We start from the raw sequence: 25,361 nt of genomic DNA, 5'->3' as shown, positions 1-25,361 counted from the left end.
GCTTCGGATTGGTAAAGAAATGTTTTGGTAGAGACTAAGTGGGTTGGACGTTCTAGTCTATGTTGATCCCACGTTCTTGACTTCGGTAGTGTCGCCCACGCTCCGGTCTTTTTTAGGAATAATAATTATTTTTGTGTGACCAAACTCAACTTATAATGTTAGGTATATTATATCCAATTTAGTTATAAACAGAAATAAATAGTGTACTTTTTTTTTTAGTATATTGAAACCCTTATTGACCAATTGAGATCTAGACCGATACTCACTTCGGAAGATAACACAAAGTGAAATTCACAACACATTAGAATGAGTAAGGACTCATCTCGCAAACAATGATAATGGAAACATCCATGACATTTGAGCTCAAAATCTCCTACTTGCACTAAAAGTTATCGTGATCAAATTCGCAATGAGCCGTTACTAGAAATAAATATGTTACCAAATGTTAGACTTTTACGTGACCACACGAGAGTGGGATATTAACAAATCTCTTTTAGTATTAAAATAATGTGCAGAGCAGAGGAGAAATAGGGGATGGGAGTCGTGTTTTGATTGGAGAACTAGAACCCCCAGAACTGCCCCAGTAAATAGGGCTCAACATCGGGTTGGGCTTGGCATCTGATTTTTAGCCCATAAAAAGGTTTGCCCATTTATGGTAAGTATTAGTCCTGGAGTAACTCTTTTGTGTTTTTATTTAGCCCAATAAAAACGTGTGGTTTGGTTCATTTAATTAATCAACTAATTGTTGTAGACCCATGTTTGAAAAGTTTAATTGTGAGTCAAATCTACCTCTACATTACACATTAGCAAATTTAATTATTAATTGATCATGCATGTATGTCGGCTCAACCAATTAAACCCTAAAAAAACAACTAGTTAGTATTAAATTAGCATGGTCAACCCAAGTAAGTCTTGCCTAGTGGCCAATCCTCGTATTGGGTTAGTATTCAGGCCCAGGTTGTTATTGGATCCACAAGTGTGTTGTACTTGTACGAGTGGCCTTCATGGCTTGGACATTTTTGACTTTTTGTATTCACTCTTGCATGAGTATTCAGGCCCAACATTGGTTTGTTATTGAATCCACAAGTGTGTTGGGCAGAGTTTGGGCCTTCCTTAAAATTACTATTCAATAAGCATCAAATAGACAATTTTACCCATTTGAGCCCAATGAAAGTACAACAAGGTCCAAACCTTAGCGGGCCAACCACCTGGCTCTCTTCTAGTCATTGTTGCAACTCGGGACAATCTCAAGCCGGTATCCATTAGTGTACTTTTAAACATCTAGATCCAACAAAAAAACACATGAACATAAAAATATCCATGGAATAATCTTTTACCTTTCTATCTCCAACCTCTTTCTTTTATTTCTTTCTTCTCGTCTTTCGTCTCTCCTCTCTTATTTTTCTCTTTCTTCGTCTTATTCTTCACTTTCTTCTCATCTCTTTCTAAATCTATTTTTTCTATTATTCATTTCTTTCATTTAGATGTAGATAAGTATGAAGACCACATTCAATAGGGCTTCATACCACTCATATTGATGTCCTTGAGAATGCGAAGGTGTACCTTTTTGTAACAGTGCTACATAAAACATTTATGGGTGACAAAATTTTGTCCGATCCGAATTATCGAATTTGTTTAACCCGGATTAAACCAAGTTTGGACATAAATTACATGTCCGAAATCTGGGTCAAAACACAAAATTTTTATTCAATTTAAAATCTTGTCCGTACCCTAACCCAAATTAGGTTGTTCTTCATTATTTTCATTTAAGTGTAGATAAGTAAGAAGACCACATTCAACAGGGCTAAATACCACCCATATTGATGGTCCGGAGAAAATTGTCAAACAATGGCTAGAAAGCAAAACTTGATTGCAGAGAACCAATATGCGGGATGCCATAAATCTCCACTATTTCCTCCTTCCCCGCTAAGCTGCGACATGATATATAAGTACTTGTCTGATTTAGATCAGTTTAAATCATTGCAGAATACTTAAATCATACATATTACTCAAGATATATAATTCGTAGCATAGATAATTACAATCTCAATCATAGACAGCAACAAAATGCATGTGATATCCAATTACAAAATCAACATATCCTGAAGTACTTTAATTTGCGACGACCAAAGTGACATCCGTCTGGCTCAATTGACCCAAAGAAATCCAACTTCAAGAGGCATCCATTTTTCTTAATTATCGTAGTACCTACAGTCCTCTAATTGGATCGTGATTAAATTTCTTGCATGTCTCAGCTGGATATTTTAACTGCAAAAATCTCATCATCAGACTCATCATAGAGCCGTTACACAGTCAACACATATAACAAAGGCCTTAAATAGAGATCGAAGTGGAAAACAAAATAACACAAGTAGATCCACACGAACGGAATTAACCATATGCGCCTTAGTAAGATCATATATTAAACTCCGTAAGGCAGCCGAGTAAAGTGTACTCATTTGTCGAATCCATAAACTTGAATGCTATCCAATTTCAGATTCTTATTGACATAAATATATAACCTAGCTAACTCAATTCACAACGGCATAATTCAGATATATATGACATACTAAGTAGATATAGAACTCATTTCATCTAAAGGCAATTTACCTGCATGTGTTCACATAATCTCCTCCTCCAGCTTTAACAAAGTTTGCTCAGGGGAGGAAATTGCAACATAGCTCCGCAGACCTCCTCCAAAACCTTAATTCAATCAAGACTGAGATCAATAAATCTTATCTTATTCTCATACACTCAACTATGCAGTTCCATCTACGCCTTCTATTTTCTATTAGTAAATTAATTCACGACCGTTATATATAACTACAAAGAATCAGAAAACGCAAAGCAAAACCTTCTCGAGTCCAAGAACGAAAAAATGCTGGTCCTCCTCAACGAAGAATGGCGCACCTGCCAAAACGTCAAATAAACAATCAGTACTTGAGCAATATACATGGGTAGATATGCCTATCTGAGTGTGTTTGAATAGGAGATAGACAATGAGGGAGAAGCCTTCGGAATGAGGCCACGGAAAGAGAGAACGTTCAGTGCTGCATATTCCAAACTTAGGGTTTCCATACGTAGATGACAACCGAACAGCGGGTTTTTGTCAGCCCAATGCATTAAATAAAAAATTCTTTAAAATATCAACCATGGATTCCGCCCAGGCTTGGAAGTTGGAAGTTGGAAGTTGGAACTGGGGACCTTCTGTGTGTTAGACTGACGTGAAAACCAACTACACCACGAAACCATTTGTCAACAGAAGTTTGGATTTTATAGAAACTCATAGGCTCAACAGGCCCAATGCACTGTACAAAAAAAGCTAAAAATTGCTGTCAGCCCATTCCCATCTTTCCCAATTCCCATGCTAAGTTGCTTACGTGAAAAGCCCATATTATTTGTAAAGTCCTTATGCCCACTAAAATTAATAATACACATATAAAAACCATCTGATTTATACGGGTGTTAAGCTACGTCCAATTTACTTAAACTAAATCATTTCTGTCCTACCAATACATTCTCTAAAACCACTCCATTATTCATCAATGTTTGACCTACACAGCATAAGATGGGATAAAATCATCAGATGAAATTCGTGCAACTAGAAGCAAAGCAAATCCATTCTAAACCCAGAAGCATAGCTCTTACAACTATCCCGCAGTCCACTTCTAATCCATCCTAAACCCAGGAGCATAGCTCTTACAACTACCCTGCAATCAATGGTTAATGGTGCTCAAAACAACAATCTAATCGCCCCCATTCCATCATTGAAACAAATATATATAATGCCAGGAATCAGCACCTTGATCAGGAGAGAGGGGAGACGAGGCAGCAAATGTATCTTGAAATTTCAACCACATTAACAAACTACAACTAGTGTCGTTCTCTTCTCCAAGACGCTATTTCTGCAGCCTAAGCTTTGCCCAGATCAGTTTGGAATTTCCCTGCACAAAGATTGGACAGAATCGGCATTGAGCTATAGCTGTTCAACAGGAAGTTCAGGAACCCATGACATGACTAACAGAAAAGAGAGGAGAGAGAACTTTAGACAGCCAGCTATTCCTTTCATCATTGGAATATACCAATTTTTCACTTTTGTTAATTCATTCTACTAAGAAATGCCATAATCAAAATATGTCAATTTCTAGAGTTTGATATGGGCTATAACTCTTATGTCGTATATTAAGGAAGTAATATCACTTCGGAAATTAGCATCATAATACTGATATCAGTTAGGGTCTCAGCTAAATGAAAACATAAAACTTGTCCAACAAATTCACATTCATTTAGCTCCTTAAATTCGTCAAAGACTGGTACCATATTTGGGAGGGGTCGGGTGGAGGGGGAGTAGAATTTTAGGTCAAAAGACCCGTACCGGCAATTGACTGGAAAAAACTCATCCAAATCACGCCCTTGTTCGGGGTATATGGCTTTGAAATTGGACCTCAGCAAGGCGTATGACCGAATAGAATGGAGCTTTCTGGCAGCCATGATGAAAACATTTGGTTTCAGTGAAAGCTGGATTTCTAAAGTTATGGCTTGTGTAACCAGTGTTTCATATTCCATTCTTATAAACCGCGCGAGAGCCGAGAAGTAATGGGATATGATACGTATCCACGACTTAATAACCTGCATGATTCTCCAATAAAATCCACGAAAAATAGAAGAAAAAAAGAAGAAGAAAGAGTATTGATAGAGGAAGTGGGCAAGGTAAAGCCCTACTTCTCCTCGTGTTCTTAGAAACAATAAATAAAGATTTTCCCAGCATAATAATAAGGGTCACTGGAAGAGTGAAAAGTACACAAGTACTTTAAGCACCAGTGAATATATGGACGGAAAAAAAACATAAGTGACAACAAACAAGTGGCAAAGCAGCAAATGTAAACAAAAAACAAAAAAAAAATCACTTAAAAAGTGCTTATGGAAACATATGGACGATAAAAACAACCAACAAATTAACATTGACAACTTGGCGTATGTACATTCATTATATATTTATATTGTTCAGGTGAATCCATTCCCTTTTACTTTCTAATCATTAACATTCAGTCTTCCAGTAAACCATGCATCAAATTGAAGTTACATCATAATTGTGTATCTTAAGGGAAAGGAATAACAAAAGGCCTTGTCTATTAGCCTAACAAATCACACTGATCCCAACTAGAGCACCCTTTCTATTCAAATGCGGCTCCTAGCCAATCGCATGCGGATTCTTACCACCATGTCTATACTTCCAGTTTGGTATGCAATACGAAGGTTTCTAAGTTTCTTACCTATCATCATGTATTCTCCACGGAAAAGGCCAACTCTGAACTGATTCAAAATTCCTTGGATAAACTTCAGGATTCCAATTTACCTCTCAATCAAATAAAATTTGAGGCCCCTCATACAAATATATAGGAAAGAAAATGAGGTCAATCACAAAGTTCGGATCTTTTTTGGCTTTAATATTATGGTTTTAATTCCCTTGTAAATCCGTAATGTTATGCTAGAACATCATTCTATGTTCTAAAATATCCCACCAAAAAAGTAATTAGATTGACAAAAAAAGGAATAAAAAAACAGAAATCCAATCCAACTAAATACCATAAAATTAGCGGAGAAAAAACAAGCAAAGCACCAGATTCACTATCTAGAAAACAGCAATAAATTCAATCAGAAAACAGAGTTGATGTGGTGAAAAAAAAAAAAGAACTGACAGCATTCCTTCTTTGCTCAGCAGCAACAGCAAGCCCAAAAGCAATCAGATCGAGCAAAAAAACCGCAATTAACAACAACACCGAAGCCATTTCCCACAAATCTTTCAGCTCCCGTTGCTCTCTCACTGTGTATGCTTCAAGTTCTAACTCTGCACACAAAGAGATACCGAAGAAGCGTTAGATAGAAGCACCGTATCAGCTCTCCACAGATAATGGCTTTAATTATTATAGAATATAAATAAAAAAAATCCCTGTAAAACCAAATCAATCGCTATATTAATGGAGTTGAGTGCACGGCATCATACACAACACAAGACAAGCCGCCGAGAATTTTTCTCCTGTGTTTCACCGGGATTCAATTTCAACGAAGAAGCCTCGAAGAGATCACGAAGAAAAATGTGTCCGAGAGAGAGATCTTTCGAACCTATATTTACGGCGCCGATTGTAGTTGTGTTTATTAATTTGGGTTGGGCTTGAGCACTTTAAACGTTTAGAGTGAGCTTGGGCTTCTTCCATATTGAGGCTCAAAGACCCCAATTGGAATGCAGCCGGTCCAATTTACAGCATCGGCCCATTTTGTAATGTTATGGGCTTGACAAATTTTGAAAGAACAGGTCAGAAACCTATTTCACTATTTGTATTAGCAAACCAATACAATGCCATGCAAGATGGTCACTTTCTCTACCCACAGGGTAGACGAAACAGAGACAAAAGAACAGCTACAAAAGTCGATAACAGAAAACAAACCGAAGGAGATTACTGAATAGAGATGGTATAATTTAATTTTCCGAAACAAGGCATTTCATTTGAACACTTTTTTCGCTCTCTAATTGATATTTATATGATATGATGTTAAATGCTCGAAAATAACAACTCAAAAAAATCGTGTTACGTGTGAAAGGGAGCTTCATTTGAACGTTTCAAACATAGCAGGCAGAATTACATGATATGTGAATTGGAAGCAGTGTAATAACAATCTTAAAAGGTTTGTTGTCTGTTAATAGAAAATCAAAACCAAAATAATCCACAACAATCCTGTACAGGCAGAAGGTTTAGCCTAAATATTCATTCACTCTTTGCATCCTTTACCTTATGTTTGCTCTTTTAGGGCTCGATGAAGCATGAACATGATCAGCACGGCAGCCGCAACAGGAATTTCATCTGCTCAACGTCCAATGATTTCATCTCCATTATTCTTTCCGCTTTACACCCTTTTTTTCCCCCTACATTTTATTAACCATGTGTGCTGCTTTTTGGGACTAACGGATGCCATTTAAAAACAAATTAACCTAAACCAAACCGACCAAAATCATGCTTAATCTAATCAAACAGCTTAATACAAGGTGACCAGCATATTTTGATTTTTGATTTGGGCACTCTTGCCTTCTCTCCCTTTGAGCCTACTATGCTTAGATTGGGTTTACCATATAAGTAAGTTTAGCATTAAATTACTGGGTAGTGTTCACTGCTAATTGTTGGTGATGTTTTTGCAGATACTATTTACCAAATTTGAGGAAAGCTCCACTCGATATGAACAACTCAGTGAGTCCACTCGATATGAACAACTCAGTGAGTCCAAGACTAGTGTGCTTTCCCAGCATTCAAAACATGATGTTAACTTCATTCAATATAAGATTTAGTCATACCCATCATTACATCAGCACCTAAGTTCGACTCAACCCAAAGGAGGCACAAAACAGAGACTCAAAACAACGGAAACAAAGCACAAAAACAGAGACTCGAAACAACGAAAACAAAGCACAAAAACAGAGACTCGAAACAACGGAAACAAAACATAAACCCAGATGGAACAAACCGAGCAGCTCAGACCACATGTACGATGAGGTAGAAACGACCCCCGAAGGCATTCAGAACATCGAGACAGAGCGAGGGGTTGGTCAGCCAGATCTGTGGCCTCCATGTTCCATTCATTCCAGATATGATCGGCTTCAGGAGCTTCCATTCTTCAATACCAGCAACAAGAATATTGTTGAAGCTCTCCATCTCCCTCCTCAAGGCATTCCGATCAGCCCTTGCAGAGTCCAGGCGACTCTGCTCAAAAGAACCCCCAGCTCTCCTGGCCCTTTTGCGCCAGGAGAGGAAACGCACTGTCCGTTTGTGCGATGCCCGGTATCGAACGAGACACGCGTTGGCTGCCATCGCTTCTTCCATCAGAATTTCTGTGGATTTTTCGACTGTTCTTTCTACGGTTTCCTTTTTGACGGGAGGGGACGGGATCCACCTCCATTTATAAGGGCTATTCAAATGAGGTAAAGAACCGTTGGATGGGAATTTTTATTTTCATCCATCGATTTTACTTTTTCATGACGCGGGAGACGGTTATGAGGTCAGCGATACTGTTACAGTGGTAGTGGTAGTGGTCCACCATTGAGGAGATGACACCTTGAGGGTTTAATTGTAAAACCTATAATTTTCCCTTTTTGAGTTTTTCTCTTCTCTCTTCCTCTTATTTTTTCTCTCTTATCGTCAACATAACAAGACATCGTAACGCGGGCTTACAACTTGGGCTGGGCCTTGTTATTTTCAAACAATTTGACTTCATCAAACTTCAAGGCCCAATACGCTCTCATTAGGATGACGTAATGACTGGACTATAAGATTGAGATCGAACTAAATACCACAACGTCCAGTTATGTCTAAACTAGGAGTTTTTCACTGGTCCCGTCCAGGTTAAAAAGGGGACAAAAAACCGTGCATATACAAACCGTTAGATGCATGGTTGTTGATCTGAGCCGTTCATCAATAAATATGATTTTTTAATTTGACAACACATATTCACGTGACCTTTGGTGAGCGAATTGTCTTCGTTGCCCATAATCTCCGTTCAGGTTAACGTCTTCTTTCAAATCTTCCGTCTTCGTCTTCCTCCAGCCTCCCACGAACACCATTGAAGCTCCTGATAAACAAAATCCAGAAAGCATCGCACTCCGTTGAAGCTACCGCACCCCATTTGGTAAGCTCCATTTCGTCTTACTCTATTAACATTCTACTGCTTTATACATCCACATGATAATGCCCATTCAATGTCGTTCGATCACCGCAGTTGAAGAAGCAGAAACCCTCCGTCAATTCTAAACTCCATTTCGTACACCGTATTTGAAGAAGCAGCAGTATAATCAGGTAATTAGAAATTAATATTTCTGTTGAGTTTAAGGGAATTAATTCGGTATTTGCGAATTAGGGTTTCGTTACTTTGATTTAGTGTTTTTAGATCCTCTGTATTAGAGCGTAATCATAGTTTGGCATTTGATTTTCTTGCGATTGTAGTTGTTATGATCACAAATTACTTATCGGTTACTTTTTTTAGTGGTATTTGATATGAAGAACATTAATCCATGGTACAAAGGTTGTGATTTGGGGTTTTTTTGGTCCTCTGTATCAGAGCAGTTACAATGGTGAAGACTAGGAGTTCAGGGGTGATAAAAGCTGACGAGTCAGCAGTTAGAGAGCATGAGGTTGAAGGTGAGGAGGGATTTGATGATGAAGAAGAGGTGGAGGAGGGATTTGATGATGAGGAAGAAGTCGCTTTGAAGGCCAGGAAGAAGAAGGGCAAGGCAGTTGCTCATCATGGAGATGTAGAGGAGCCTTCAGAGAAGAAGTCTTGTAAGAGGAAGAGTGAGGCAAAGGAAGACAATGGGAAGAAAAAAAGACTGGTTAGTTGATTGTGTTTAATTTTTTTTGTCAGTTGTGCATTAATATAAGTCTTGCGTTGAATTGATGTCTGATGAAGACTTTTTAAAATTTGGTGCGTTTATGCAGAGACCTAAATACCCTAACATGCGGTGTGCTCCAATGAGGCTATATGATACTATGGTGAAGATTAAAAAGGACGACGCAAAGCGTAAGGACATTGAAGATATAGGACTTGGTTGTTTGATTGAGATGAATGGTTTTGTTATACACCGTGGCCTTGTCAATGCACTTTTTGGGCGTTTTGATCCGAAGAATATGGTGCTGAGGGTTCATGGACTTGAATTGAATGTGTCTGCCAAGGATGTGGAGCATGTGTTGGGGTTGAAGGACAGAGGTCTGGACATTAAGAAGCTGTGTTCCCTTGATGCTCAGAGTGATTTGCAGCAATGCAGAGCTGATCTTGGGTTTGAAAGAACAGGAGAAATATTTGCTGGTTATTTGGAAGAAAGGATAACAAGTCTCCCGGCTGGGCTGAAGCACAAGGCAGCATTTTTGCTATATGCGCTGCTTGTATTCCTCAGGCCAGAGACTGGTATGAAGGTTTCGGATTTGATGATTAGGTTCCTACCTCACATTGGTAGGTTGAAGAAATTCAACTGGGCTAGTTATGTCCTGGATGGCATTGTGGAGTGGGCAGAGAAAGTTGCAGAAAAGCCTAGAGGTTACATCGGTGGATGTGGGCTCTTTCTAATGGTAAGAAAGTATGATATCTTTCATATTATGTCATAGAACATAACAATTAACATATATTTTAACTTAATTGTACAGTTGTTTTACTTGGAGAGTGCACCCCTTTTGTCGCGTGATGTACTTCCTTTGACTGAGTTGCCATCTCCCCGATTGTGTCATCTAGGGAAGATGCAATTGATGGAGCTGCAGAAGGCATTGCAAAACAGGGGTGGCATAAGTGGTCTTGATGTAAGTATACTTAAATTACTAATACATCATTTAAATTTTTTTGAGGCAACTTATTTAATTTCTTTGTGCTGTGCTTATTGCAGATGAATTTTTATGATCCTAAACCACGAACCCAATCTATGCATGCAAAAGTAGATCATGGAGGTTCACCTTCGTCGTCTAGTACGAATGACTTGGAGGAGAAGTTCAGTGTGTTGGAGCAGAGGGTTATGACAGTGGATGATAAGGTCAGCTTGATGGACTGGAAGGTTGATACAGTTATGAGGGAACAGAAGCTGATTCTTTCAGAGATGAAATCGATGTTTGATTTGTTACGTACAACTATGGAGAAGATTCAACGTGAGATTCCTACAAAGTCAAGTGCCGTCAGTGAAGAAACTGATAATGCCTTCACTGAAGAAAAAAAGAATCCATCACCGAAGAAACAAGAAAGCAAAACGCCATCACTGAAGAAACAAATTAGCTCACTGAGTTGCAGGCGGACAACGCGCAATAAAGTGCATGGAAATGTCATCACTGAACAATCAAAAAAGATTGACAGTACTACATTTGAATCCTATTTACAGTAAGACATGAGTTTACGTAATTTACCTGGTAGAGTAGCTGTTATTTTCTGTATCTTATTGTTTATGGCTGCATATATATAGAAACTTATGGAGAAAATTGCCGGAGGATAAAAGGATTTCATTTGCATACATAGACTGCTTGCGGTTTAGCATGTACATGAATGCTTCCACTAAAGAAAAGGTGTTGGGGTGGATCAAGAAGAAGCAAATTTTTTCGAAGAAATATGTTATTGTTCCTATAGTCATCTGGTAGGTATTTCTGGAATCTTGATCCTTCTTTGTTTTTTCTTGTACATGGGCAACCTAACCTGGCTTCTTGTACGAATATCTGCAGGAACCATTGGAACCTTCTAATCTTATGCAACTTTGATGAGAGTATGCAATCCAAAACCAGAACTCCATGTATGATGTTGCTGGATTCTCTTGAAAAAGCTGACCCTAAGCGACTTGAACCGGATATAAGGAAGTTGGTATTCTTCTTTTGCAAAATTGTTGTTTCTTTGTAGCTGTAAAATTGATTTGCTTTTACATCTCCCTTATGCTTTCCAGATTTGTATGGGACATCTATCAAACAGAAGGCAGGCCTGAGGACAGAAAGTCGATCTATCGAATTCCATTCTTGGTGCCCAAGGTTAGCATAAGATAAGACGATTCCTTCACTGGGTCCTTCCTGTTGTACATTGAGCTTACGTTTTCAAATTCTCTGTAGGTACCACAACAGAGAGACGATGAAGAATGTGGGACTTTTGTTCTCTACTTCATAAACAGATTTGTGCAAGATGCTCCAGAGAATTTCAACGTGAAGGATTTCCCGTACTTTGTGAGTTTTTGCTATTGTTGCCATGTTTATTTCTTCAAATATGTTGACGCTCTTCAGTCACTGGTTGTTATTTGCTCTGGCACTGCAGATGGATCGAAACTGGTTCAGTGCCGACAGCGTCGATGGGTATTGTGACAAGCTTAAAGACCTTGAATTATGATTATCTTTTCTCTTGGCTGACCTTGTGTAGTGATTTCAAGCCTGCTGTAAATTCTAATCGGCTATTAGGTCTTAAGTCTGTCTTTTTGTTACTAAGATCATAAGCAGGTTAAACAATTTATTTTGAAACATTTATAATATTTGAGAATGCTTAAAGTTATATTTGAGATATGATTCCTTGAACGTATGTACCTGGACAAATGGTTCATAAAATTATATTTGATAGTGTTATGTGCTTCTAGAAGGTATTATGATTGCGCACAATTATGATCAAACCATTTTTTTAGTTTAATTTTTTTTAAATTATACCATTGTATGACCTAAATGTACGAAATCCAATCTCACCTCCACTAAGAGTGTCCACAGTGGTGCAATAGAAATTTTGTCAGGTTTTGGTGATGATAGGACTATCCTACCGGTAGGATACAATATGTATCTTATCGATATGATACTTGTGTATCCTACCGGTAGGATACTTGTGTATCCTACCGGTAGGATACTTATGTATCACTATATTTACACAATGGTAAATGTGTTTAAATAGTAATCAAAATTCGCTAAATAAAAATATATTTCATTCATTATATTTGATCAATGGTTATGGAATTTGATAAAACAACAACTAAATCCAGAAACTAACATATCAGTGATAACTGCCACATCCAGAAAGATTGTCTCATTCTCAGTTTTCAATGGTGATAATTATTGAAAAATTTGTGTGCAATTGATTGCATCCAAGTTCATGTTACAATATGTATTGCAAGGGTAAAAATCCACAATTACTTGTACTTTTAATGTTTTAATCGTTGCCTTGAAGCTTTCTTTTCTTGTTCTTGTGTGCACCACTGCTTTCATGCTTAAGACTCTAAATTGAAGACTATCATAAACAAGGTATGAAAGGTTTTTTTCAATATTCTTGAACTAAAATGAGATTATAAGTCAAAACTTAACAAAAATTGCTCCACCAGATATTGCTTTTATGCAATCAGCAGTCATTGTTCATTGGTGCAGGTCCTTTGTTTTAATTCGGTTTCGATTAGTTTTGGGTTTAGGCACAGAGTGACGATCGGTTTTGTGAGATAGTTTTGTGTTGAAGGAGGTAATGAATCGTGCGCGTGGGTATCATCACATTTGATAAGTAATTTATTTTCTCTGAAATTCTTCTGTTCTTTTTTCTCTTTCTAATATCTGGACTGAAATTGTGCCTATCTATGTTCCCCTAGAAACAAAGCAGCGCCACTTCGATTGAAGACATGACATATGCTTACCAGTTCAAGCACATCATAATCTTCGATACTGGTTTGTTACTTTGATTTGCTTGGATGTGTATTCATGCTTTATTCTTTTATTGGTGTGACTGATATTCCTCACTGCCACTCCAATCTGGTTGTTTTGTTACTTTGATTTGCTTGGATGTGTATTCAAAAATTTGGCATTCTTTTTTTTTTTTTTTTTCTCCTTCTTCATGCTTTATTCTTTTATGATTGCTTCTATTGTCACTCAATATTTGAATTTTAGTTGATGCCTACCATTTCTGTGTTGTCATTGAAATTGGGCTTACTTTTCCATACCTTATTAGCTATTGATTGGGGGATTGTTTTGTCGTTTGGTTACGGTTTGCAGGACCAGGTTGTTTCTGGATTACCCCTTAATCAACACTTTTTGAGGTTCAATGTTGATGCGTTGCAGACAGGTATAATCAAGATAGTCTCAAAGGCACATGACATGTTTCCTCGCCATGAGTATTTTCGACATTCTCTGTTGAATGTGCTCTTCTTAATGCACTACTTTATGAGGATAGTATATTTCAAACCAAAAATAGGTGTGTAGTCAACATGATGTTGAGCTCCCTACATTTAACATACAAATTGATTAATGATACATGTATACAACTTCAAAATTGATGATTCGTAGAGGTAAGATACTTGGTCTCCTAATCTAATTCCTTGACTTTTGTCATAGATTTTGCATCTTGGACTGTTAATTTAAGATGTTAAAGTAGTTTCAAATTTTATTTGCCCAGGAATAGAGATGCTAAAGTGGTATTTTTTGGTGTTGGTGGTGTTGTTTTCACGTCGATTGCCTCTACTAGAGACCTTATGATTGACAAGTGACAACATTTTTTATCTTATTAAATAAAAATTTCCTTGCCAAAAAATATATGAAAGGGTTGCTAGAAGTTGCAGAAATGAAGTAGTTATAAGTTGGTTATGGTGAGACTAAATTGTTTCAATAATGGATTGGTTTGTCTATTATTGGTTTGATTTTTTCTTTTACAGATCAGTTAGTCATCCCTTTCATAGTCTGAGAGTATTAGACTATTAGGTTTCAATTCACAATATATTATTTGATTTTTTGAGTTTTTGGTTTATATTTTTTAATCATTTTTCAGACATGATAAATGTGGTTTTTTGTGATTTAGAATAAGCGCACACGAATAAATATCAATTAAAGAGGAAGGGTTGTACTATGAAGTGCTTAATTTTACAGTCATAAATTTTGTCTGTCCCTTCCACCTTTCTACTTTTATAGGAATTAATGCCTATATATTTCCCCTCCCCTTTCTCTTTTTTGCAACTGACAAGTGATCAACTTTTGGAGTTTTAACTTTTAATTATGACATTGTCCACACTGTTTTTGGTTATGCTGTCTAGAGTTATATGTTACTTCATGTATGATTCCATTCGCTTTGATATAAATACTCTTTTATAAAGCAAATATTTATTCCTCTCGATTTCCAGATGGTATTTCCTTTTGTTTGTACTTTTGTTTGGACTATTAAAATTATTATTGTCTTTATTGAAGTAAAACGAATTCTATCCCTTCAATTCCGTACAGCGTCAAAAAATCCATGTTTGTTCATATACATACGCAAAAAATGACAACTTTAAATCGATGGGATACCCATGCATACATTCCATACATGACTTACTATACACTTTGCATTATAAAATAGAACGTGCATGGATAAAAAAACTAAAGAATGTAATGTAGGCTCTTAAAAGCTACCTTGATTAGTTAAACAGTCTTATGTTTAATTTTCTGTTTCTACGTTCTTTTGCTCCGGAGGTAGCTAACAAAATCTAAACCACTATTGCGTAGGTTTATTTGTTTAAATTGTTTATATTTTATAATGACCAATTAATTGGCTTTTAAGATGTCGTGCTGTCTATTTTACAGTCAGATCCTCTTGACTGGATGTCTGAAACACTATTGGGTTGCTTATGATGGATCAGGATATGAACTATCTGCTGATGATTAGATATTATTCTTGGAGATTCTAAGACAGTATTTATTTATTTTTTCATTTATTTTTCCTGCAGTAAACTGCCAAAGATTGCGGAAAGAAGAGCCTTTGACAACAAGCAACCAGCTGGAGCAAAATTAGCAAACAAGCTATCTGGAGTTTTGGAAGAACAACACATGCAAATTAAATAAATGGCAAAGAGATGCATAATGGATATTCCTTGACAAGGATCTAAGCTGATATAGGCGAGATAGGTGAATGTTCTTCAACCCAAGAGAAATGACTACCCAAGTCTTTTTATGAAGGTTAAATGCCTAAAAAACTATGGTGTTCATCAGTGACCTGAGCCACTATTATTGTTTTCTGATGAGTTTGGGGGTTGAGTTTCTTGCAAGAAAAGTTGATTCTCTGTAGTTTATATTTCAGTTCTTATTCATTCTCAATTATTCGATGCTATTATTATTTCACTTCTTATTTTCCGATACAATTATTGGAGGCGAGCAAGTTACCAACTGGAGAAAGGTTAGTGGCTTGGCTAGATTGAGGGGGAGTTCCTGAGGGAGGCGACCGGTGTGGTGAGAAAGAACTTGTTAGAGAGGAGGAAGAGGAGGAAGAAGATAGAGATTGTGGAAAAGTAGGGCTGGTTGCGGTCAAAACCCCATCTTCCAATCTTTTTTCAGAAAAACATTCATCCGGAACATCCAGGGGTTGCAACTTTTCTACTATATGAGCAGTTGCCTTTTCATCTCTCATCATAAAGTTCTGGAAAGTATCTCAGCTCTCATCGTTAGATCTGTTTTAGACAAGAAATAACGAATGCATACAAGAAGAAGCCTGCAACTAAAAGAAGTGGGTTTGCTTGTGTGAATGAAAATCTCAAAGTGAAGGTTTTGGAGTGCATGAGAGAGTCAATGTGGTCGAACGTGGAAATCACATTACATTATTGCATTGCAAGCTCTAGCTCAAGCAAATTTGGATTAAGTTGTTATCCTATTTACTTGTCTGGATTTAAACAAATTCGACTTTGTTGTTATTCTATTTACTTGTCCGGATTTAAACTAATTCGATTTTGGTCATTAAATACATCAAGAAATTCAGTCTGAATTAGGATCCAAACCTCTAAATATTTAGTACACACTTGATTTTGTCTGCCCCGAAATTGATTCGGAAACCATTTGTTTCCACCCCTAGATATAGTTGATAGCTGACTCGGCGGCTCAATAGTTGGGCCCTGCCAACATTAAGATATTTGATGATTTTTCTATCATTAGGCCGTAAAGCCCACAATTAGGTGGCGAAAATTGTTATAAAGTGGGCTTGTCGGCGTTACTTTAGCCCAAGATATAAAGTAAGGAGTTCACGGGCTCAAGTATTGAAAACTTGAAATTGACTACGAGCCCAACGAAACCCCGCAACCCCCCACCCCCCCCAATACAAAGTTTGGTTCAGCCTCTCAAAGCTTGAATCCGAAACTGCAAATTCAAGTTCGTGATAAATGACCAATTATCTTAACTTTTTTGTGTAATTACAAGTATTAGTCGCTATGTAATTACAAGTATTAAAATTGCATGTCTTTGAAACTTCATTAGCTTCAAATGATCTCTCAAGTCTCAAGAATTGCTGGCGTGCTTACCAACCGCACAAATCTGTTCAATTCAAAAAAAAAAAAATCCCCTATTACCCTAATCAATTCCAAAATTAGGTATTACTAATCACAAAAAATTTATTTTCACAACATTTAGTAAATCTGAGTCAGCAAATTGCGCTATTATCTTGGAAGAATTAAACCAAATAAATACCGAATATCAAATTCCCTAAATTAACCCCTAAAATCGGAGATTTAGAGATTTTGTTCACCTCTAAAATGTGAGTTTAGTAAAGCAAGGGGCGTCAAGGGTTGGTGGGAAAAGTTCAATGGAGTAACCACCCTTGTGAATTTGATCTCTAACATATTTGAGGTGGGTATTGAAGGGTTCGAATAAACCAGAAGCAATTTTCTCATTCTTCCCACCAGAGAAGATCACCAGATCATACCTTCACATAAGAAAAACAGAGTTAAGGGGAAAAAACAACAAAGAGAAGAAAAAACAGAGCACTGAGAATTGGAAAAAAAAACACCTCGTTCGAGTCGGTGTGAGTTGAAACAGAGCATAGTCAAGACGAGCTTGCGAGTCCATTAACATTCAGGGAGAATAAGAAGAAGAAGAGTCAAAATTGTGTGGTTTTTGGTGGGTTTGCTTGTGCGATTGAAAATCTGAAAGTGAAGCTTGTGGATTGCATGAGAGAGTCAATGTTGTCGAACGTGGCCATCTTATATGATCCAAAACGGTCATAAGATATGTCTATTTTTAAATAGTAACATTGATTAGTTAATGTTATTTTAAAATAGTAATATTGACCTGTTAACATTGTCATTTACCCTAAATACAATTAACATTAGCAAACTCTTTTTGTGGGAGTGTGAGAAAAAAAAGGGTAATAATATTTTTGGATATTAAAAAATTTGATTCAGTTCAACTCGAGAATTCATTTTATTGATACATTTTATATTCATATTTATATTTATATCCTAATCACCATTTTATTGATACATTTTATATTTATAGCCAATGCAACATATATTTCTTTATATTTTTTAAATTACGCATAAACAATTTAACTGCTCGAGAAGATTAAAAATTGCTCATGTGAGTGATTTGGAATAATTTAATTTTTGATACTCAAGTTGAAGATTTGAAAACTGACTTCCAAAATTAAAATGAGTCAGATTATTTAGTACTCAAAAAATGTTATTACCCAAAAACTCTGTTTGTGAAGCAATTGCAATGGGAACAATTTGTTGGGCCAACAAAACTTAATATTGAGTCTCATCTATATTACATAAAAAATCAAGTTAAACACATATCTTAATACAACCACATCAACAAAATATATCTCCCAATATAGCCACATCAGAAAAACACAAATTCCTATACATTTTTCCTCTCACCCAATATGGAGGCCAACAAATTCTCATGCCCTCCATGTTGTCCACAATAAAACTACATCAAAACACAATCTTCTAATACAACTACACCAGTAAAACACATCTCCCAATACAACCACATCAACAAAATACAAAACTCAATACAACCACATCAACAAAACATAAAACCCAATATATATTTGTTGACACGGATAAAATAACACCATTGTAAGGGCAAATGCAATGGTGAAGTGGTATTGGGCATTGTCTTTCGCTGATGTGGCTGTATTGTAAAATGTGTTCTGCTTATGTGGCTGTATTGGGATAAGTGTTTTGCTGATGTGGATGTATTGATATTTGATGTTTTGGTGTAGTTTTGTTGTGGATAATATGGAGAAATGAAATGTTGTTGGGTTTGGTGGAAAGAGAAAGTGTGTGGAAAGATAAAGTGGATAGAAATTTGTATTTTACTGATGTGGCTGTATTAGAGTACGTGTTTGACTTGACTTGTTGTGTAATAGAGGTAGGACCGGGCCAACAAAAATGTTGAACCAGCAACCTAAATCCCATTGCATTTGCCCTAAGTGCTTTTCATTGAAGAAAACGGCGTTCTACTAGATTCATTGAAGCCGTACGTGATTTGGTTCGTGTAGGGTCACTCCGCTTGCGTGGCTTTAAATAATTGGATGCGGACTTTTACGTGACCACGCGAGAGTGGGATATTAACTAATCTCTTTTAGTATAAAAACACTGTGCGGAGCAGAGGAGAAATAGCGTATGGGAGTTGTGTTTTGATTGGAGAACCAGAACCCCCAGAACTGCCCCAGTAAGTCTCTCTCAAAACTGGAAAGCTTTCATTCTTGGGATGTCTTAATTTTTAGATTGTAAGGAGTTGATATCATCGCTTAATTTCTCTATAGATTTGAAAGCCTTTTTTTTTTGGTATATCTCAATTATCTGCAGATTTTTGGTGAATCCCATCTATTCTATAGTCGTCTGACAAAAAGTTCAAAGCTTCTTTAGGATGTCTCAATTAATCAGTTTTTCGTCCAATTTTTTATGTCGTTCCGTTGTTATTGTGGAATCCATACTCAGATCTGTAACGTGTGAATTCCATCCTTATTTTTCTATCCAAATTTCAAAACTTTTCTGGGCATCCTTCAATTTTTAGCCAATGTTCATCTGTTTGTTTGCAATATAATGAATTTGCACATCTTTTTGACTTCTGTATTACTGTTCTTTGCAGCTAACTCACTCAGTTATGCAAGAAAGAATAATGGAGCGATGCCCTACTATCCTTGCAAAGAAGGTGCTTTATACTGCTTCTTTTGTTTAATTCATCTATTTATGAATTGCCATCTTTGTTTCTCCTTCTTTTGTTTTGCTGATCTTATACTGTATAATAATTTTGATGTAATTTTCTTTTTTGCGTGGGGAAAAGGGAGAGATTTATGTGGGAGAGGATAAAATAAGTAAACTGCCAGATGAAGTCCTGGTGTCCATTCTGTCTCGCTTAACAATGAAAGAAGCAGCAAGGACTAGTGTTGTTGCCCATCGATGGCTCAAAGTCTGGACTTTTTGTCCCTCCTTAAATTTTGATGATTCACAGACTTTTCTATCTCTTTATGGAGAATCAAGAAGTCCTTCTGAGGAGCAGAAGCAGGGATATGTTAATCGGGTAAATAGTGTCTTGGAGGCATATCAAGGATCCACCATAGACGACTTTCAAGTTCATTTTGACTTGGATGCAAAGTACAAATGTGATATTGATAGATGGGTTAATTTTGTATTCCAAAAGGGTGTTAAACGACTTGTGATAGACTTCGGGCTTTATTATGTTGGTGGCATGCGTGAAAATAATGTTTACCCTTTCCCTCTGTCATGTAACAACAGTGCTCTCTGGAGGACTCAGACTCTGCATTTGCTAAGTGTTCTCAAGCTAAAGTATGTGGATGTTAGTGGAGCTGTTGTTGAATATTTCATATCTGCTTGCCCCTTCCTCGAAAAATTGACCATTGAAGGATCAACTTCCCAAGATCTTGTCCATCTAAATGTTCAATCGCATTGCTTGAAGAAAGTTAAGTTATATCACTGCTGGCAGATGAAAAGCATATGTCTATCTACAACAACTCTATTGTCTTTCAAGTTTTATGGTTCCACAATTGACATATGCTATGCAAATGTCCCCAATCTTGTCGAAGTATTTCTTGGAGGGAGTTTTCCTGAGCTTGCCATCGCCTACTTTCCTCGGCTTTCAAATTGTCTGTCTCGGCTAGAGAGGCTTACAATATATGTGCCAGTGCTCCCGGTTTGCTTACAAAGTCATAGTAAATTATTTTTGCTCCAAAAACTTACTTGTGTTTTATTTACGTTGTGTGTGTTGTTATTTAGGAGGAAGATATGGATGAAGATGGGGAACCGCCAGAATTTCCTGTGTTGACAAAGCTCAAAATTTTGAAATTGAGAGTTAGTGCAGATAATTTTGACAGTCTTCTTGTTTTTGATTCCTTGATGAAGGCAGTTCCTTCATTGGATCGACTTGTGGTACAGGCAAGTGTTTCTTTGCAATTTTTCAATTTGACATCACTGTTTTTTTTCTCGTCCTTCATGCTAGATTAGACCTTATGCGTTAGTGGTGGGGGTCTGATAGGATTCTTCACAAATAATAGACAAACTGGAAATTGTTCTGTTAGGGTTCACAAGATTCAAATCTTGGACCAGTACTTGTCCAAAGTACTTTCACACTAGGGGATCTTTGTGCATGAGAGTTGTCCCTATTTCTTGTACTGGATGGGCCATCCAACATGGTTATGTGAGAGTGGTAATAAACTTTTGATCAAAAGAACAAATGTGATGCAGGAAGAACGAGAAGAATTGCCAAGCTTAATTTGGATTTAATTAACTAGTTTGAACTTTGAACAATATCGTAATTCCATAGTTAATTTGATTCTCTTCGCCAGGGATAACTTTTTCTATTTTTAAGCTTTACAGCCCTTTTGTGTCTAGTTAACTCAGTTTCCATTATCCCTATTGAGCTAGTGTTTTTATAAATCAGTTTACCTCTGTGACCTCTAGTTGTTGGAGTTGAGTTCTTTGTTTAGTAAGGTTTTTCTGCATGAAAAGCATTACTTGTAACTTGGTTTGCCCTTGCTGTGCAGTTTAGTAATTGGTGGGCGGCTCCTTTTAGGAGGAGGGCACAAAAAGTCCCAAAGTCTCCACTCCGATGCCTCAAAGTAGCCGAACTTGTTGGGTTTTGGGGGCGAATTCCTGAACTGGAATTTGCCACATATTTGATTAAGAATGCGGTTATGCTAGAAAAAATTATCATCGATCCTATCCCTTATCATCGTGTTGGATTGCAGTTTGATACTGATGACGAGAGATTGAAGAAGATACAAGCTAGTAAGAAATGTGCAATGCGACTCAGATCTAAATTCTCTCTCGGAAACAAATTAGTGCTCCGCAATTTTTGAGTTCAATTTAGCTATTTTGTAATACTTGAGTTCGATTTTAGATGCTATTTATCTCTGTATCACTTTATGCGGCAAGCGGGTTTTTTTTATTTTCTTATATTTGTGTGTGCCCTTTGCTAGAGATTAGGGCAATATGTTCTGGTCTGTCTCATTTCTACATTTAGGTGCTTGTATCTTGAATTACCTAATGATGGTGTGAATGAAGACATGATCATATTTCGCAGCAGCTTTATTTGCCTCAGCTTCAATAGACACATCAAAGCGCTTATAGTGTCTAAAAATGGTGAAAGTTACATTTTTTCTCTCCAGAGCCAGAGGAACCTGTAGAGTGACGTTCGTTGAAAATCAGATAAGGTGGTCAGCCTGCACTTTCAGCAAAGAGAAATAAATCAAAACATCCATATAAAGGCCATAATGGAAACATTCACCCATTAACTCCATTTTTATATCATCTCTCGAGGGCATATTTAAACACATATCTCTCCCAAGATTTCCCCACATAACACATCACTCTAACAGCCAAGCCTGGTTGCAAAAGGAAACACTTACAACAAGAAATTTGGCTGCTCTTGAAACTTTTAAACAGTTAAATAGGCTTTTCTTTAGTATTTTTTGCATAATGCAAAATCAGTATTCTTTCGTAATTAGTATTAGCATCATTTTAGTAATTCAGTCATTTTGCAGAATAATGCAATCACATCTACAAACTATAAACAACTCCTACGCTCAAGTCTCCCGCTTAAAGACAGGATGTATGAGCCCCAAATTCTGTCTCTCTATTCAACTTCTCCTCATAGATATAAATATAACTTATAAATAAGATTCTTAAGCACAGGAGAAAATGACGGAGCCTTCGGCATTAAGGCAATGGCTTCGTCCACGGGTACGTAGCATACAGGACATGCTGAAAACAAACACAATTAATATATGGTGCCCTGTCTATCAGATTTAATTGTTTCGGTTTCTCATTCATTATTACGTTGCTGTTGCTAAGTTATTTTCATTTCCTATCACTTCTACAGAAAAACCTATTAATTACGAAATTTATTTCCTTCTCAACCAACTAAACCTTAAAAAAACACTACCAATTTTTAAAACTAACCTGATCAACCCTAGAAAGTCTTGCCTAGTGGCCAAACCTCGTTATTGGGTTAGTATTCAGGCCCAGCATTGCTTGTTATTGTATCCACAAGTGTGTTGCGTTCACGGCTTGAACATTTTTGTCTTCACCATTAGGGCCCAATGAAAGTAAAAAACAAGGTCCAACAGTTAACGGGCCACACCTACAAGTACCAACCAACTGGCCCTCTTCTAGTCACCTTTGCAACTTGTTATACATCCTCGGGCCTAACCATCCCATATAGTCAATTGGCCCATTTATGTCTTTATGGACCTAACTGTTGGTCTGATTTTTAGCCCATAAAAAGGTTTGCCCATTTATGGTAAGTAAGGAGAGACTCTTATGTTTTTATTTAGCCCAATAAAAACGTGTGGTTTGGTTCATTTAATTAATCAACTAATTGTTGTAGACCCATGTTTGAAAAGTTTAATTGTGACTCAAATCTATGTCTACATTCCACATTAGCATATTGATCATGCATGTATGTCGGCTCAACCAATTAAACCCTAAAAAACACAACTAGTTAGTATTAAGGGATTTTTGGAGGCCGGTACAGTAGATTATACTTAATTGTAAAAAATGTGCAACCACTAAAACATCCTTTTAAAAAAGTACACTGGGGATCATCTTTTACCAAAATAACCTCAAATTTGATTTTCTCTCTCCATGAACTGTGATACTTTTAAATAGAATATCCAATTTAGTGTTCAATTTATATCTTTTGCTCATAAAATGATGATACAAATGTTAGAATGTAAATTTGATTTCATTACATGTCTTTATGGTTTAATTATGTCATTTTAGTGGATTTTTGGTGTTGGTGATACTATAGTGATACATCTCTGCAGCTGTAAATGTTTTTTCTAGAACGAGCAAGAGATGTACAAACCAAAAAAAGAAAACCAAGAAAGGAAAAGTAATTAGGAAGAAGAAATATGCATACTGGTTCAATTGTATCATTTTAATGAATTTTTGGTCTTCGTGATACTATAGTGATACATCTCTGCACTTGTAAATGTTTTTTCAGAACTAACAAGAGAGGTGACCAATAAAAGAAAATCAAGAAAGGAAAAGTAATTAGGAAGATGAAGTATGCATACTGGTTTAATTGTATCATTTTAGTGGTTTTTTGGTGTTGGTGATACTATACTGATACTATAGTGATACATCTCTACAAAAAACGAATCATACTCCAGATCTGTAAAAAACGAAGCACAGCCCAGATTGAACAGCGAAGCAGAGCAACTCGATGCAGTCCAGATTGAGCAACGACGAAGAAGGCGATGAAGAGAGGATAAAGTCGCCCAAAAATGGAGAAGAAGACAACGAATAACAAATTCAGATCGAGAATCATAAGAAGAAGAAGAAGAAGGAGAGAAAGAGATGACACACTAGAGTTGGATAGTATTTTTTGCATCATGCTAACGATCTTCGAAATTACATGAATCCCAGCAGACTATTGGAAATAAAAAGATAAAATTATATTTAAAAAAATTCACCCTCCAAAATGATTAACATCCATACGAAGACCTTAAAACATGAAAGCAACCAAATATAGTTTCTACAACTAATAGTTTCTTATATCATTTCTCCAATTATCAATGCATTCCATATATATGTACGTTTGTGGGGAAATGCACAAACAAAACAGAGACTCCGAAAACAAATCCCCACAAACAAAGACTCAAAAAAACGATGGAAACAAAGCAGACTCAAAACAACGACGGAAACAAAGCAGACTCAACTCAAGACAACCGAAACAGAGACTCAAGAAAACCGAAACAACCGAAACAGAGACTCAAGAAAATCGAAACCGTGCAAATAAATCCAAAGCTTATCAGAGATAAACAAAACATAACAGAGCAATAAACAAGCGCTCAGACCGCGAGGTGTATGATGAGGCGCAACCCTTCAAATGCATCGCGAACCTCGGAATATAGTGTGGGGTCAGTCAGCCAGATCTCTGGCCTCCATGTGCCATTCCGACCAGAGATCATTGGCTTCAAGAGCTTCCAGTCTACAATGGTAGCAACCATGATGTTGTTGAATTCTTCCAGTTCGCTCCTCAGGGCATTGCGGTTGGACCTCGCAGAGTCGAGCCGACTCTGCTGAAAAAATCCACCAGCTCTCCTGGCCCTTTTGCGCCAGGAGAGTAGACGCACACACCGTTTGTGCGCTGCGCGATAGGTGATGAGGGTGCCATGGGCGGCTCTGGCTTCTTCCATTGACAAAAATTTCTCTGCATTTTTCTTTTTACTGTTCTACTGTTGCGGTGTTGAGGTGTTGAGGGGATGGGACGGGACGCACCATTTATAAAGGCTATTCAAATGATATGAATAACCGTTGGATGGGAATTTTTGCTGTCATCCCTCCATTTTACTTTTTGATGACGCGGGAGACGGTTATGAGGCCTGTATCAGAGACACTGTTGTAGTGGTAGTGTGATACTACCACTGAGGAGATGACACGTTGAGAGTTTGATTGTGAAACCTAACAAACTTCAAAGCCGGACCCTTTTAACCTTCAAGACATGTAAGTTGTAAGGGTTTAATTGTTGGGCCTGGGATTGGCCCAATTTAGTGAATGTGGATATTTGAATAACTTGAATGGGCCACAAGCTTGTAACTTGTAAGTGTTTGGTAGTTGGGCATGGATTTTGGCTGAATTCAATCAAATGGAT

At 37.0% G+C, this 25,361-nt stretch overlaps 2 protein-coding genes and 2 long non-coding RNA genes across 9 annotated transcripts; 3 read left to right on the top strand and 1 right to left on the bottom strand.

Annotated features, from left to right (window-relative positions):
• Positions 1-1,937: 1,937 nt before the first annotated feature.
• LOC120005841 lies at positions 1,938-6,141 on the bottom strand. Of its 5 annotated transcripts, none has more exons than XR_005469916.1 (7): positions 6,005-6,141; positions 5,700-5,848; positions 4,376-4,629; positions 3,803-3,944; positions 2,855-3,235; positions 2,611-2,703; positions 1,938-2,268 (listed from the first exon to the last, which is right to left on the bottom strand). It is a non-coding gene; the product is annotated as an uncharacterized LOC120005841 (long non-coding RNA). The 5 variants fall into 5 exon arrangements; XR_005469913.1 differs by having other exon boundaries at positions 2,855-2,910; XR_005469912.1 differs by having other exon boundaries at positions 2,855-3,944.
• Positions 6,142-9,112: 2,971 nt separating this feature from the next.
• LOC120005501 lies at positions 9,113-11,975 on the top strand. Its single transcript, XM_038855149.1, has 9 exons — positions 9,113-9,373; positions 9,480-10,106; positions 10,182-10,331; positions 10,415-10,896; positions 10,979-11,146; positions 11,232-11,363; positions 11,447-11,528; positions 11,607-11,717; positions 11,806-11,975. The coding sequence occupies exons 1-9, from the start codon at positions 9,113-9,115 to the stop codon at positions 11,875-11,877; spliced, it is 2,085 nt and encodes a 694-aa protein (XP_038711077.1). The 3' UTR covers positions 11,878-11,975.
• Positions 11,976-12,512: 537 nt separating this feature from the next.
• On the top strand, positions 12,513-15,579 carry LOC120005842. 2 transcript variants are annotated; one of them, XR_005469918.1, is made up of 4 exons: positions 12,513-12,975; positions 13,100-13,175; positions 13,500-13,569; positions 15,200-15,579. It is a non-coding gene; the product is annotated as an uncharacterized LOC120005842 (long non-coding RNA). The 2 variants fall into 2 exon arrangements; XR_005469917.1 differs by having other exon boundaries at positions 12,513-13,014.
• A 3,268-nt stretch (positions 15,580-18,847) lies between these two features.
• On the top strand, positions 18,848-21,787 carry LOC120005839 (F-box/LRR-repeat protein At3g58900-like). The gene is made up of 5 exons (XM_038855692.1): positions 18,848-18,914; positions 19,335-19,397; positions 19,530-20,396; positions 20,480-20,638; positions 21,247-21,787. Exons 2-5 carry the CDS (start codon positions 19,350-19,352, stop codon positions 21,559-21,561), a joined length of 1,389 nt encoding a protein of 462 aa, XP_038711620.1. The 5' UTR covers positions 18,848-18,914; positions 19,335-19,349; the 3' UTR covers positions 21,562-21,787.
• The last annotated feature ends 3,574 nt before the right edge of the window (positions 21,788-25,361 follow it).

The sequence above is a fragment of the Tripterygium wilfordii genome, chromosome 9 (assembly GCF_013401445.1).
Source record: "Tripterygium wilfordii isolate XIE 37 chromosome 9, ASM1340144v1, whole genome shotgun sequence".
NCBI classification, from domain to species: domain Eukaryota; kingdom Viridiplantae; phylum Streptophyta; class Magnoliopsida; order Celastrales; family Celastraceae; genus Tripterygium; species Tripterygium wilfordii.
This window is presented reverse-complemented; position numbering and strand designations above follow the sequence as displayed.